Source organism: Stegostoma tigrinum, chromosome 16, assembly GCF_030684315.1.
Source record: "Stegostoma tigrinum isolate sSteTig4 chromosome 16, sSteTig4.hap1, whole genome shotgun sequence".
Lineage (NCBI taxonomy): Eukaryota > Metazoa > Chordata > Chondrichthyes > Orectolobiformes > Stegostomatidae > Stegostoma > Stegostoma tigrinum.
In genome coordinates this window covers 64,673,822-64,688,373 of record NC_081369.1, presented here as the reverse complement: position 1 = coordinate 64,688,373, position 14,552 = coordinate 64,673,822, and the positions used below count along the sequence as shown (strand labels likewise).

The following is a 14,552-nucleotide window of genomic DNA, read 5'->3' as shown; positions in this document are numbered from 1 at the left end:
CATTCCATTCCCTTACTACTCTGAGTAAAGAAACTATCTCTGACATCTGTCCTATATCTTTCACCCCTCAATTTAAAGCTATGCCCCCTCATGCTCTGAGGGTGGAATTGAACCCAGGTCCCTGGCACTGAGGCAGCTGTGCTGATCACTGAGCTAGGGTGGATGAGTCAACTGGCAACGAGGAGATTCCATAAGCCAAAGGCTTCTGCCTGCCAACAGCTAGATGATTAGCTTCCAGGTAACCAAGCTCGGGGTGGGTGGGGGTCGGCCCTAGCCAGGTAGTCAGAAGTTATGAGAGTGAAGGGTGAAAAAACCACACAGATGTTTGTGATGGAAATTTTAATATTTACTCTATTTTCAAGAGAGAGAGTGTGCAGGGTTAAGCCATCTCTAATATGTAAACTGACTTCCACTTACAGTGTGCAGACTCCACGCCCACCCCAGAGACTGAGATCCACACTCTCCTGGAGAGAGCATGTAACAGACAGACACCAAACACCAGCCTACAGAGAGCAAGAGAGATACATACAGACAGAGACACACACCCCTGGGGAGACAGAGATCCACCTGCCCACAGACACACTTGATGGCTGTGACTCACACCGGCAGACCTGGTCTGCAGATAAAATAGATGAGGAGTTGCTGGTATCACCTATGATATCGAATAGGGATTCAGCAGGACATGGTGAAGATTAAACTGAGCACACAATAAAAAGCTCCTGCCACACAGTTACAATACAGTTCCTACAGTTGGGGGGGGGGGGGGGGGGGGAGGGGCTGTGGTAATGTTCTTTGATGGATTTGGATGTCTCTTGCTACAGGCTCAGCCTCTGTTCTTCTTGATGAAATTGATCAGTCCATTGGTGGAGCTGTCGTGAGAAGTCACTTGGTCTGAAGTGGCCAGTTCCGGCTCGATCGCTTTGGCCAGCTGCTTTCCCAATTCCACTCTGCAGAACATATCAGACAGCATTCACTTAAAACCCACCTTCTCCAGACTTCTCAGTTCTCACCAGGTTTTTAAAAAGAGGGTTAAATTACAAAGAGGACAAAAAGTTACGTTTCAAAAAAAGTGTACACATTCACAAGAATGTGAGATATGGAAGTTTATTCTGGAAGAGGGAAGATGGAGAGGGGAAGTTGTTCTTTGTAAGAAAAAAGAAGGGAGAGACTGAATCGAGATCAGAGATAACAGGAACCGCAGATGCTGGAGAATCTGAGATAAAGTGTGGAGCTGGATGAACTAGAGCAGGCCAAGCAGCATCTTAGGGGCACAAAAGCTAACATTTTGGGCCTAGGCCCAGAGAGGGGGATGGGGAGAGGGTTCTGAAACAAATGGGGGGGGGGGGGGGGGTGGGGGAGGTTGGCAGGAAAAGAATGAATAATAACAACAGAAAAAAGCTGGTTCAAAAGAGTCGATCGGTTGATGTACAATGGGCCAAATAGTCAGCTGCATGATTCAGTGAGAGCTTAAAAAGGGATTTCATTGGAGGTTTAAAATATCAAAAAGCCTTGACTCGAGTGGAAATGGGGATAGTACTTCCCTTGGGGAGGGGGTGGAACAAGGTGGGCACAGCCTTCAGCTTCTAAACAAGGCTATTCAGGGGCATCAGAGACATGCAGGGTGAAAGGAAATCCAGAAATTCTCAACTGAACAACTTCAGTGGGCAAAAACAAAACTAAAAAATAAAACAGATGGACAAAAAGACCAAAAGAAAAATCAATCCCAGCACAGGCTTGAGGGCTCAAATGGCCTCATATTGCTGGATATAGAAGAAAAAAAAAATCAGGCTTATCCCAGTCCCAGGAATAGCTCTCCCAAGCACTCAACACAATCATCACCACCCCCCCCCCCCCCCCATCCCAAGCGAAACAGAACTAGATTCTCACCCCCACTGGTCATAGCTGTTGATGTCCCAGATGACTCCTTGCACAAAGATCTTGTGTTCGTACATTGCTGCAGAGCGAAGGGTCAGAGGGTTATAATGTAGACTGGCTAACACAGCATTTATCCAATCACAACAGCGCCCCCCAAAAATAAACATCACCCTACACAGGGAGGGGGGGGGGGGGGCAGCTGGATAAGTTCGAGCTCAGAGGACCTGGGGGGGGGGGGGGGGGGGGTTGTGGTGGCAATAGAGGAATGAGAGACTGGAGGTGCATAGGAAGCAGCTGTCCCCTTAGTTCAAGGGGATATAACAAAAGGGAGCATCATTTTAAAAGTGAAAGGCTGGAGGCTTTCAGGAAGCAGCGTACCCAGGCAGTAGTGAGAGCGTCTGGAACATACTGCCTAGGAGGGTGGTTGAGGCAGGAAACCTGAAATGTCATAACATTAGAGGCTATGGGCCTAGTGTGGGGAAGTTCGACTAATAAAAGGAGCAGTGTGTTTTGGGTAGAACAGATATGATGGGCTGAAGGGTGTCTTCTGTCCTGTATAATTCTACAGCCCCAACAGAAACTGCACCCAGAAGGTTCTGAATGAAGGGGAAGGTTTCTCAGTCTTGCTGATTAAAAGCCCCTCACCATTTGTGTGTCTGTGTGTATTACAATCAGCAGATACCCCTCCGCCAGGAAATTAGGGGAGAATTTAAATATTTCACACACACCAACTTCCTGAGGAGTTTATACAATAAAGGATTCTCCAGACATGAGCTTCACTGCCTGGACCAGAAGTTCACTTCCCATCCCTAATTGCCCTTAAGGGGCTGGTGGCGGAGTTGAGCTGGAACTGGAGACCCAGCGCAGTCAGTGTGGACTAGGGATTCCCTCAGTGTCCACGGGGAGGCAGTGTCAGGACAGTGGCCGAGCAATTCCCTGCACTCTGCCCATCAGCCAGGAGGACTCACTCACCAATCAGAGCTCCTAGAAGATAGGGAGTCAGCTTCTTGAAGACTATGGAGTTGGTTGGTCGATTGCCCTCAAAGACCTGTGACAGAAACAAAAGAACTTTAAACCAGGGTGACTGGGCAGCATCATGGCATCACAAGGGTGGCACTGCAAGGAAGGGGACAGAGAAGATACAATTATTTAAAAAGGATGTTGCTGGTCTTCACCTTAGAAAGCAACAGAGATTCGCCTTGTTTGGTGTCAGAGCCCATGGGGATGGACAGAGGTATACCTCACACCCTGTGGGTGGCACGGTGGCTCAGTGGTTAGCACTGCAGCCTCACAGCGCCAGGGACCCAGGTTCAATTCCAGCCTTTGGCAACTGTGTGTGGAGTTTGCACATTCTCCCTGTCTGCACAGGTTTCCTCCGGGTGCTCCAGTTTCCTCCCACAGTCCAAAGATGTGCAGGGTAGGTGGATCGGCCATGCTCAATTGCCCGTAGTGTTCAGGGGTGTGGGGGTTATAGGGGAAATGGGTCTGGGTGGGATGTTCCAAAAGGGATGGTGTGGACTTGTTGGGCTGAAGGGCCTGTTTCCACACTGTAGGGAATCTAATCTAATCATCTCAGGGGAGGACAGACTGGGCCTGGACAGGGAGCTGTACACAATGAGCCCAGAGTGAACAGAGAGAGGCTAAAATCAAGGGCAGGTTCCTGTAGTTGCAATCCTTTAGTGCAGGAATTTAAGGATGGGTCTCATTAGTGTTCAAGCTATTTTTTTGTTGGGCGGGGTGGGGGGGGTTCCACCCACCACCACTGTGTGGGGAAAAAAAAAAGGAGCGCACTGTAATTCTGAGGCAGACCACGTGGCCAAGGGCACTGTCTCACAGGGACAGAGTCAGGAAAGCACCCCCCTCCCCCCCCCACCTCTCTCTCTCTCCCCCTCTCCAGAAAGGGGTACAATGACATTCAGTTTATAAATCAGTGGAAAATTTGATGGAAACCAAAAGAAATGCAGATGTTGCAAACCAGGAACAAAAACAAAATTTGCTGGAAAAGCTCAGCAGGTTCGGCAGCATCTGTGAAGGAGAAAACAGAATTAATGTTTCAGGTCAGGTGACCCTTCCTCGGAACTGATGGTGGCTGGGAAAATGTCAGTTTCTATGCAGGAAAAAGGGGAGGGGTAGGGGGTAGGGAGTAGGGAGTAAATGTTAGGCTAGAGCCCAAAAAGAGAGGAGAACAGCAGTTGGACAGACAAAAAAAAAAGAGTTGATAACGATCAGGCTGGGAGGGTGAATAGTAGTTAATAGGGACTGTTAGTGACTAACAGCAGGAGGGGGTGTAGTGGCAGGCTGTGGTAACAAGGCCTGGTGTGTGGGGTAGGGGGCTGGGACATGGGAGAGTTTAGGCCCTTTCATAGAACATAACAGCACAGGACAGGCCCTTCGGCCCTCGATGTTGTGCCGACCTGTCATACCCATCTCAAGCCCATCTAACCTACACTATTCCATGTACGTCCATATGCTTATCCAATGACAACTTAAATGTACCTAAAGTTGGTGAATCTACTACTGTTGCAGGCAAACCGTTCCATTCCCTTACTACTCTGAGTAAAGAAACTACCTCAGACATCTGTCCTATATCTTTCACCCCTCAATTTAAAGCTATGCCCCCTCGTGCCCGCCGTCACCATCCTAGGAAAAAGGCTCTCCCTATCCACCCTATCTAACCCTCTGATTATTTTATATGTTTCAATTAAGTCACCTCTCAACCACCTTCTCTCTAATGAAGACAGCCTCAAGTCCCTCAGCCTTTCCTCGTAAGATGGAGTTTGAACAGAGAGAGCAAGAGAGTGTTTCGCTTTAAGGACGGTGCTAACAGATATAGGAGAGAAGAGGCTAGAGTTCAAAATTGATCTCCTAGTATCACAACAGCCTGGGGCTGAATGGCCTCCTAGGTCCTTTCATCTCATGTAATGAAAGCGTAATCTGTCCCCTGGGGGAACTTAATCCAGGCCAGGAAGGGGAGGGGCACAGAGCAGGCGAGCACAGGATGGATTACACTTACCTTGTGAGGAACCAGCTTCTCAAGCACATCACCACTGAGACCAGCACCAGCCAGCTCCTTACGAGCTTCCTCTGCAGACTTGCCCTTCATTAAAGCTTCGGTCTGAGCCAGGAAATTCGCCAGGAGAATCTGAGAAAAAGAAAGATAATAGTGAGAGAGACAGAAAGGGTCTACAGAAATGGAGGTTCTTTCACAAACCTGGAGCTGGGTGGGATGCTCAGGTGTAGTCTCTATGGGCTCTTTCTGCACTGTGGAGATTCTGTGACTCTAATCGTTGAAGCAATGTGAGGTGGTGCTGAATCCTCTTTGAGATTTCTCAGTTTGCAGTTTGGGATCAAACTTCTGCTTTATAAATGTCACTGGGGGTTAGACAGACGTCACCCAACAACACCCATGTTCTGCCTTTCAATCCTTCCTGCTCCCTGATTTATCTGGAAACTCCCCTCATTTCTGATGATATTTGGAACTCCTGCTTTGGGCTGGTTTGATGGATTACACCATGGACTGTAGGGCAGGCACCAACGTCCAAAAAGAGGGGGGGAAAAAAAGCCAGAGGCAACATTTTCTAAACAAACATTCACCAAAACCTGGTGAAGAAAAATTACTTTTAACATCTCAGACAGACTGTAAAACTCTTCAAGCAAAACACTGCCCTTTTGACTACATCTGCATCTCCTACAAAACAGGTCCCACTGAATCCACTTCCCACATCCTTTCAAGACAACACATTCCATATCATAACAACTTAGAGGAGCAGGCCATTCAGCCCCTCCAGCCTGTTTGGCCATTCAATGCGGTCATGGCTGATCTGTGGCCTAACTCCATGTACCCGCTCTTGCCCCTTTATACCTATGCAGAACAAAAAAAAACTTTATCCGGAGATTTAAAACTAACTACTGATCCAGCATCCACTGCTGTTTGTGGGAGCGTTCCAACCCTCACCCACCCTTTATGTGGAAATGCTTCTGAATGTCTCTCCTCAACAGTCTGGCCCTAATTCTCAGACCATACCCCCTCAGTTCTGGAATCCCCTACCAGTGCGAATAGGTAGGAACGATGCGCCCTGTCTGTCCAGTGGACTGGCTGTGCTAAACTGCCCGTAGTGAATGGGATGTGTAGATATAGGGGGATAGTTTTAGGTGGGTATTCTGAGGGTCAGTGTGGACTTGTGGGCTGAAGGGCCTGTTTCCACGCTGTAGTGATTCTATGACTATGAATATCTTGAGGACTTGATCAGATCGCCCTTAACCATCTAAATTCTGGAGAAACAGCTCTGCAGTAGGGTTTATACACCTCCACTACCAGTCAGCTCTGGCCTGTGCGATCAGGTGCCTCCTGGCTGAGCCACGTATTCTTTGCCCATCTCCTCTGTCCCCCCCCCCCCCCCATTACTTAGTAAACCGCCCTTTTACTCTCTCTCGCTCTCTCTCTCTCTGCTCCCGGCTGTATGGCAGAGCAGGCTCCACCCAGGCGTTGAATGGCCTTCTCTTCCTATCCCCCAGGGGAAAATCAATATTGCGGTTTCTGGGGTCATGTTTTCACTCGCTGCATAGATCACTCCAGGACTGTGTTTGTTTGTTGCTATGGATGCATTTTGCTGGCTGTACATTAACTTTGACAGGGTTTGTACTTTAAATAAACAAATTAAAAATCAGGAAAAGGACAAGACAATAGCATTCACACAGACACACTCGCTCGCTCTCCAGAAAACATTGGTTTTTATCCTTCCCAAAGGCCCAGTCCCACTCTCCTACCTTGTGATGCAGCCCATTCCGGATTGGATTCTGGGTCTGTACAGGGATAAGGAAGTCAGCGGGAATCATCCGGGTTCCTGATGAGGAGACACACAGTTGGGTGGTCAGTTACAGCGTTTCCGCCCCCACTCAGTACTAAAGGCCCAAACCAGGGACTGTGTCCCGCTTTAACATGCTGATGTCTCCCCATGGAGCGGCTGTTAGAGACGTGGGCTTTAAAATAATTCCCAACTTGCAGATCAGCAGAATCTTCTCACCATCACAAACAGTTTCTGCTCAATCCCTTGTCTGCACACCCCCCTGACACACCCAATAGTGATGCTGCACTCACCCTGGTGGATCAGCTGGTAGAAAGCATGTTGCCCATTGGTGCCTGGCTCGCCCCACACTATGGGCCCAGTGTTGTAGTCCACCCGAGTCCCTTGGCTGGTGATGTACTTGCCGTTAGATTCCATATCGCCCTGGAAATCAAAAGGCAGATGGGCAGAAGTGAAAGATCAGTTGCAGACAGTGACGGGCGAAAAAAAAGAAAAAAAAAAAGAGACCGATGATAGATCAGAATCCATTGAACCCAGTGTGGAAACAGGTCTTACAGACCACCACGTCTCACCAACCCTCTGGAGAGCATCCACCCACTCCCACCATGCCCCCCAACCTGCCCCCCATCCTGTAACCTTGTATTCCCCATGGCTAACCCTTACATCCCTAGACACCACGGGCAGTTTCCCATGGCCAATCCACCTCAGCTGCACACCTCTGGATTGTGGGAGGAAGCCCCCACACAGACACAGGGAGAACCTGAAACCGCCCCCCCCACCCCCCACACAACAACAACACACAGTTGCCTGAGGGTGGAATCGAACCCAGGTCCCTGGCACTGTGAGGCAGCAGTGCTAACCACTGAGCCACCGTGCCGCCCGGACAATTGCTTGTTCAAGGTGCTGCCTGCTGAGGCAGGGAGAACACATCTTGGGTTTACCGAGGATTGAACATCGTGGCTCTGACTGCCTCCCCACAGGAGCACGATGCTCTGCCGTTTACCCACACTGCATTGTTATGGTGCTAAAGAGGAGATCACTCAGCACCTCCAGCTGGTCTACCATCTGCCAAGATCACGGCTGGGCCGACAACTTGGCTTTCCCTCTCACTCCGTCACGCTCAATTCCTCATCAAGAACCTACCTACCTACGCTTTCAAATAGCTATGGAATCTGCTTGTGCTGCCTTTTAAAATAGAAGATTGCCAAAGACTGATGGCCTCAACACTTCTTTGCGTAATCTTTAAGATTTTTTAAATGCACGGTTTAGATTCTGCCACAAGAGGAACCATTACCCTGTCACAATTTTCCATGTTTTCCTCAAGTTACCTCTTACTCATAGCTCCAGCAGATACAAGGCAACATCGCTCCCCTGCCCCTGCTGCTGCACAGCATCCCCCCTCAAATTGAAGGGAAAGCTCTTGTGAGCTGCCTGCAATATCCGTGAGAGAGCATGGTGGCCAGGACTGCAGACACAGTCCTCCTGATATGATGACACAATTGCCCTGCATAACTGCAGCATCACCTCCATACTGGGGATTCACTTCCCCTTGTGGTTATGTTCTAGCATTGCCAAACCTGGCTCGAATCCCTGGCCACTGAAAATATTTGAGGAGGAGGGAGACGGAGTTTTCGAAATGTTAGCTGAGAGAAGCTGGCCAAGAGAGGCCTGAACCAGGTCAGCCATGACCATGAGGGCTAGGTTGGGCTTGAGGGGCCAAATGGCCTCCTCCTGCTCCTTTATCTTATGCCCACTCTTTGCTTATAATTGGCCAATAACTGTCAAATAAATAGAACATGACAGTGCAAAAAAAAACAGGAGGAGGTCATTCAGCCCATCAAGATGTGGGGACATTTCACAATGTTCAGCACCATTTGCAACTCCTCAGATACTGAAGCAGTCCGTGTTCAAATGCAACAAGATCTGGACAATATCCAGGCTTGGGCTGACAAGTGGCAAGTGATATTCGTGCCATACAAGTGCCAGGCACTGACTGTCTCCTATAGGAGACAATTTCACCACTGCCCCTTGACATTCAAATGGTGTTACCATCACTGAATCCCCCACTATCAATATCCTGTGGGTTACTATTGCCCAGAAACTCAACTGGACTCACCACATAAATCCAGTGGCTACAAGAGCAAGTTAGAGGCTCAGAATTCCACTGCAAGTAACTCACCTCCTGACTCCAAAGCCTGTGCACCATCTACAAGGCACAAGTCTAGAGGGTGATGGAGTACTCCCCACTTGCCTGGATAGGTGTAGCCCCATCAACACTCAAGAAGCTTGACCCCATCCAGGACAAAGCGGCCCCCACTCGAATTGGTAGTGGAAAGGGGAGGGGATATGGTGCCATTCAGTAGTACACACTGCTGCTATTTACAAAGATGCACTGCAGAAATTCAAAGAGAGCACCTTTCAAACCCACAGCTACTTCCATCTAGAAGGACAAGGGCAGCAACATGTATGAGAACACCACCCCCTGCAAGTTCCCCTCCAAGCACATACCATCCTGGACTTGGAAATATCTCGCCGTTCCTTCACTGTTGCTGGGTCAGAATCCTGGAATTCCCTCCCCAAGAGCATTGTGGTCAACCCACAGCACATGGACTGCAGAGATTCAAGAAGACAGCTCACCCCTACCTTCTCAAGGGGCAACTAGGGACAGGCACGAAATGCTGGGGCAGACAGCAATGCTCACGTCCTGCAAGGTGAATAAGAGAAAAGCCCATTCTACCAGTTGGATTGTGGCTGATCTTTCAGCTCAGCAGCACTATCCTGTCTACTGCCCATATCCCTCATTTCCGCTAGTGCCCCAAAACCAAAACTCTACATTCTGACAGTAACGACTGAGAATCCACCACTCCCTAGAGTCGGGAATATCCGAGACTGTCAGAGTGTGGAAAATCCTCCTTACTGGAGTGTAGAGACAGTGATATCCTGAAGCTGTGCCTGAACAGGGGATGAGATTCAGGAGTTCTAACACTGCAGCAAACACAGATATCCCCATCCAATATCCTGTGAAACGCCATCAGCTGCACACGGACCCCAACCCTACTCCATTCCACCAGACAGATGTTTGCATGTACCTGTTGGAAATACGCAGCAAATCGATGCAGGTACTGATCATAGGGTAGCAGTGCATGAGTCTCCACATTGTAGATATTAGTGTACCATATCCCGAGCAGAGCCAGCAGCACAGGGGCATTCTGTTCCAGCGGAGTGCAGTGGAAATGGTGATCCTTCAGAACAAGAGATCAGACAGCCAGTGAGCAAGCAAGATACTGAGCGATTAAGGGACAGGATTCCCTGATAACAAAGTGTGGAGCTGGATGAACACAGCAGGCCAAGCAGCATCTCAGGAGCACAAAAGCTGACGTTTCGGGCCTAGACCTGTTGTCTTGTTATCATGGATTCTCCAGCATCTGCAGTTCCTATTATCACAGGATTCCCCGAGCTCACTTCGATCTCTGAGAGCAGCTCTCCGTACGTGCTGTCATACAGAAACTCTGGCACCCTAGACAGGGTGGAGAGAGCGCGAGCGCGCGCGAGAGCGCGAGCGCGAGAGCGAGAGCGCGCGCGCGAGAGCGAGAGCGCGCGCGCGAGAGCGAGAGCGCGCGCGCGAGAGCGAGAGCGCGCGCGCGAGAGCGAGAGAGCGCGCGCGAGAGCGAGAGAGCGCGCGCGAGAGCGAGAGAGCGCGAGCGAGAGAGCGCGAGAGCGAGAGAGCGAGAGAGCGAGAGAGCGCGAGAGCGCGAGAGCGCGAGAGCGAGAGAGCGAGAGAGCGAGAGAGCGAGAGAGCGAGAGAGCGAGAGAGCGAGAGAGCGCGAGAGCGCGAGAGCGCGAGAGCGCGAGAGCGCGAGAGCGCGAGAGCGCGAGAGAGAGAGAGAGAGAGAGAGAGAGAGAGAGAGAGCGCGAGCGAGAGAGCGCGAGCGAGAGAGCGCGAGAGAGAGAGAGCGCGAGAGAGAGCGCGAGCGAGAGAGAGCGCGAGAGAGAGCGCGAGCGAGAAAGAGCGCGAGAGAGAGCGCGAGCGAGAGCGCGAGCGAGAGCGCGAGCGAGAGAGCGCGCGAGAGAGCGCGCGCGAGAGCGAGAGCGCGCGCGCGAGAGCGAGAGCGCGCGCGCGAGAGCGAGAGCGCGCGCGCGAGAGCGAGAGCGCGCGCGCGAGAGCGAGCGAGAGAGCGCGAGCGAGAGCGCGCGAGCGAGAGCGCGCGCGCGAGAGCGAGAGAGCGAGAGCGAGAGAGAGAGAGAGCGAGAGAGAGAGAGAGCGAGAGAGCGAGAGAGAGAGAGCGAGAGAGAGAGAGCGCGAGAGAGAGAGCGCGAGAGAGAGAGCGCGAGAGAGAGAGCGCGAGAGAGAGAGCGCGAGAGAGAGAGCGCGAGAGAGAGCGCGCGAGAGAGAGCGCGAGAGAGAGCGCGAGAGAGAGCGCGCGCGAGAGCGCGAGCGAGAGCGCGCGCGAGAGAGCGCGAGCGAGAGCGCGCGCGCGAGAGCGCGCGAGCGAGAGCGCGCGCGAGAGAGCGCGAGCGAGAGCGCGCGAGCGAGAGCGCGCGCGAGAGAGCGCGAGCGAGAGCGCGCGCGAGAGAGCGCGAGCGAGAGCGCGCGCGAGAGAGCGCGAGCGAGAGCGCGCGCGAGAGAGCGCGAGCGAGAGCGCGCGAGCGAGAGCGCGCGAGCGAGAGAGCGCGAGCGAGAGAGCGCGCGAGAGAGAGAGCGCGAGAGAGAGAGCGCGAGAGAGAGAGCGCGAGAGAGAGAGCGCGAGAGAGAGACAGCGCGAGAGCGCGAGAGAGCGCGAGCGAGAGCGCGCGAGCGAGAGCGCGAGAGCGCGAGAGAGCGAGAGCGCGAGAGAGCGAGAGCGCGAGAGAGCGAGAGCGCGAGAGAGCGAGAGAGAGCGCGAGCGCGAGAGCGAGAGAGCGCGAGCGCGAGAGCGCGAGAGAGAGCGCGAGAGAGAGAGCGCGAGCGAGAGAGCGCGAGAGAGAGAGCGCGAGAGAGAGAGCGCGAGAGAGAGAGCGCGAGAGAGAGAGCGCGAGAGAGAGAGCGCGAGAGAGAGAGCGCGAGAGAGAGAGCGCGAGAGCGCGAGAGCGCGAGAGAGAGAGCGCGAGAGAGAGAGCGCGAGAGAGAGAGCGCGAGAGAGAGAGAGCGCGAGCGAGAGAGAGCGCGAGAGAGAGCGCGAGCGCGCGCGCGAGAGCGAGAGCGAGAGCGCGCGAGAGCGAGAGCGAGAGCGCGCGAGAGCGAGAGCGAGAGCGCGCGAGAGCGAGAGCGCGCGAGAGCGAGAGCGAGAGCGCGCGAGAGCGAGAGCGCGCGAGAGCGAGAGCGCGCGAGAGCGAGAGCGCGCGCGCGCGAGAGCGAGAGCGCGCGCGCGCGAGAGCGAGAGCGCGCGCGCGAGAGCGAGCGCGCGAGAGCGAGAGCGCGCGCGCGAGAGAGCGCGAGCGAGAGAGCGCGAGCGAGAGAGCGCGAGCGAGAGCGCGCGAGCGAGAGAGCGCGAGCGAGAGCGCGCGAGCGAGAGAGCGCGAGCGAGAGCGCGCGAGCGAGAGCGCGAGCGAGAGAGCGCGAGAGAGAGAGCGCGAGAGCGCGAGAGCGCGAGAGAGAGAGCGCGAGAGAGAGAGCGCGAGAGAGAGAGCGCGAGAGAGAGAGCGCGAGCGAGAGAGAGCGCGAGAGAGAGAGCGCGAGCGAGAGAGAGCGCGAGAGAGAGCGCGAGCGAGAGAGAGCGCGAGCGAGAGAGCGCGAGCGAGAGCGCGAGCGAGAGAGCGCGCGAGAGAGCGCGCGAGAGAGCGCGCGAGAGAGCGCGCGAGAGAGCGCGCGAGAGAGCGCGAGCGCGCGCGCGAGAGCGAGAGCGCGCGCGCGAGAGCGAGAGCGCGCGCGCGAGAGCGAGAGCGCGCGCGCGAGAGCGCGCGAGAGCGCGCGAGCGCGAGAGCGCGAGCGAGAGCGCGCGAGCGAGAGCGCGCGAGCGAGAGCGCGCGAGCGAGAGCGCGCGCGAGAGAGAGCGAGAGCGAGCGCGAGAGAGAGCGCGAGCGAGAGCGAGAGAGCGAGAGCGAGAGCGAGAGCGAGAGCGAGAGCGAGAGCGCGAGAGAGCGAGAGAGAGAGAGAGCGAGAGAGAGAGAGAGCGAGAGAGAGAGCGCGAGAGAGAGAGCGCGAGAGAGAGAGCGCGAGAGAGAGCGCGCGAGAGAGAGAGCGCGAGAGCGCGCGAGCGAGAGCGCGCGCGAGAGAGCGCGAGCGAGAGCGCGCGCGAGAGAGCGCGAGCGAGAGCGCGCGCGAGAGAGCGCGAGCGAGAGCGCGCGCGAGAGAGCGCGAGCGAGAGCGCGCGCGAGAGAGCGCGAGCGAGAGCGCGCGCGAGAGAGCGCGAGCGAGAGCGCGCGCGAGAGAGCGCGAGCGAGAGCGCGCGCGAGAGAGCGCGAGCGAGAGCGCGCGAGCGAGAGCGCGCGAGCGAGAGCGCGCGCGAGAGCGCGCGAGCGAGAGCGCGCGCGAGAGAGCGCGAGCGAGAGCGCGCGCGAGAGAGCGCGAGCGAGAGAGCGCGAGCGAGAGCGCGCGAGCGAGAGCGCGCGAGCGAGAGAGCGCGCGAGCGAGAGAGCGCGCGAGAGAGAGCGCGCGAGAGCGCGAGCGAGAGAGCGCGAGCGAGAGAGCGCGAGAGAGCGCGAGAGAGCGCGAGCGAGAGCGCGCGAGAGAGAGAGCGCGAGAGCGCGAGAGAGCGAGAGAGCGAGAGCGCGAGAGCGCGAGAGCGCGAGAGCGAGAGAGCGCGAGAGCGCGAGAGCGCGAGAGCGAGAGAGCGAGAGAGCGAGAGAGCGAGAGAGCGAGAGAGCGCGAGAGCGCGAGAGCGCGAGAGCGAGAGAGCGAGAGAGCGAGAGAGCGAGAGAGCGCGAGCGAGAGAGCGCGAGAGAGAGAGCGCGAGAGAGAGAGCGCGAGAGAGAGAGCGCGAGCGAGAGAGCGCGAGAGAGAGAGCGCGAGAGAGAGAGCGCGAGCGAGAGAGCGCGAGCGAGAGAGCGCGAGCGAGAGAGCGCGAGAGAGAGAGCGCGAGAGAGCGCGAGCGAGAGCGCGCGAGAGAGCGAGAGAGCGAGAGAGCGAGAGCGCGAGAGAGCGAGAGAGCGAGAGAGCGAGAGAGCGAGAGAGCGAGAGAGCGAGAGAGCGAGAGAGCGAGAGAGAGCGCGCGAGAGAGCGCGAGCGAGAGAGCGCGAGCGAGAGAGCGCGAGAGAGCGCGAGAGAGCGCGAGCGAGAGCGCGCGAGAGAGAGAGCGCGAGAGCGCGAGAGCGCGAGAGAGCGAGAGAGCGAGAGAGCGAGAGAGCGAGAGAGCGAGAGAGCGCGAGAGCGAGAGAGCGAGAGAGCGAGAGAGCGAGAGAGCGCGAGAGCGAGAGAGCGAGAGAGCGCGAGAGCGCGAGAGCGCGCGAGCGAGAGAGCGCGCGAGAGAGAGCGCGAGCGAGAGAGCGCGAGAGAGCGCGAGAGAGCGCGAGCGAGAGCGCGCGAGAGAGAGAGCGCGAGAGCGCGAGAGCGCGAGAGAGCGAGAGAGCGAGAGAGCGAGAGAGCGAGAGAGAGAGAGAGAGAGAGAGAGAGAGAGAGAGAGAGAGAGAGAGAGAGAGAGAGAGAGCGAGAGAGCGAGAGAGCGAGAGAGAGAGAGCGCGAGAGAGAGAGAGCGCGAGAGCGAGAGAGCGAGAGAGCGAGAGAGCGCGAGAGCGCGAGAGCGCGAGAGCGCGAGAGCGCGCGAGAGCGAGAGAGCGAGAGAGCGCGCGAGAGAGAGCGCGCGAGAGCGCGAGCGAGAGAGCGCGAGCGAGAGAGCGCGAGCGAGAGAGCGCGAGCGAGAGAGCGCGAGCGAGAGAGCGCGAGAGAGAGCGCGAGCGAGAGAGAGCGCGAGAGAGAGCGCGAGCGAGAGAGAGCGCGAGAGAGAGCGCGAGCGAGAG

The 14,552-nt window shown here is 55.6% G+C and overlaps 1 protein-coding gene across 1 annotated transcript in view; it reads right to left on the bottom strand.

The window, feature by feature from the left end:
* Positions 1–324: 324 nt before the first annotated feature.
* Positions 325–14,552, bottom strand: part of gpib (glucose-6-phosphate isomerase b) — a 44,893-nt gene continuing 30,665 nt past the window's right edge. The window contains exons 12-18 of the mRNA XM_048546863.2: positions 9,770–9,922; positions 6,974–7,103; positions 6,643–6,719; positions 4,889–5,017; positions 2,848–2,923; positions 1,888–1,954; positions 325–947 (exon numbers count right to left, since the gene is read on the bottom strand). Of these exons, the coding sequence (XP_048402820.1) occupies positions 824–947; positions 1,888–1,954; positions 2,848–2,923; positions 4,889–5,017; positions 6,643–6,719; positions 6,974–7,103; positions 9,770–9,922 (756 nt within the window). The 3' untranslated portion in view covers positions 325–823. The remainder of the gene's footprint in view (positions 948–1,887; positions 1,955–2,847; positions 2,924–4,888; positions 5,018–6,642; positions 6,720–6,973; positions 7,104–9,769; positions 9,923–14,552) is intronic.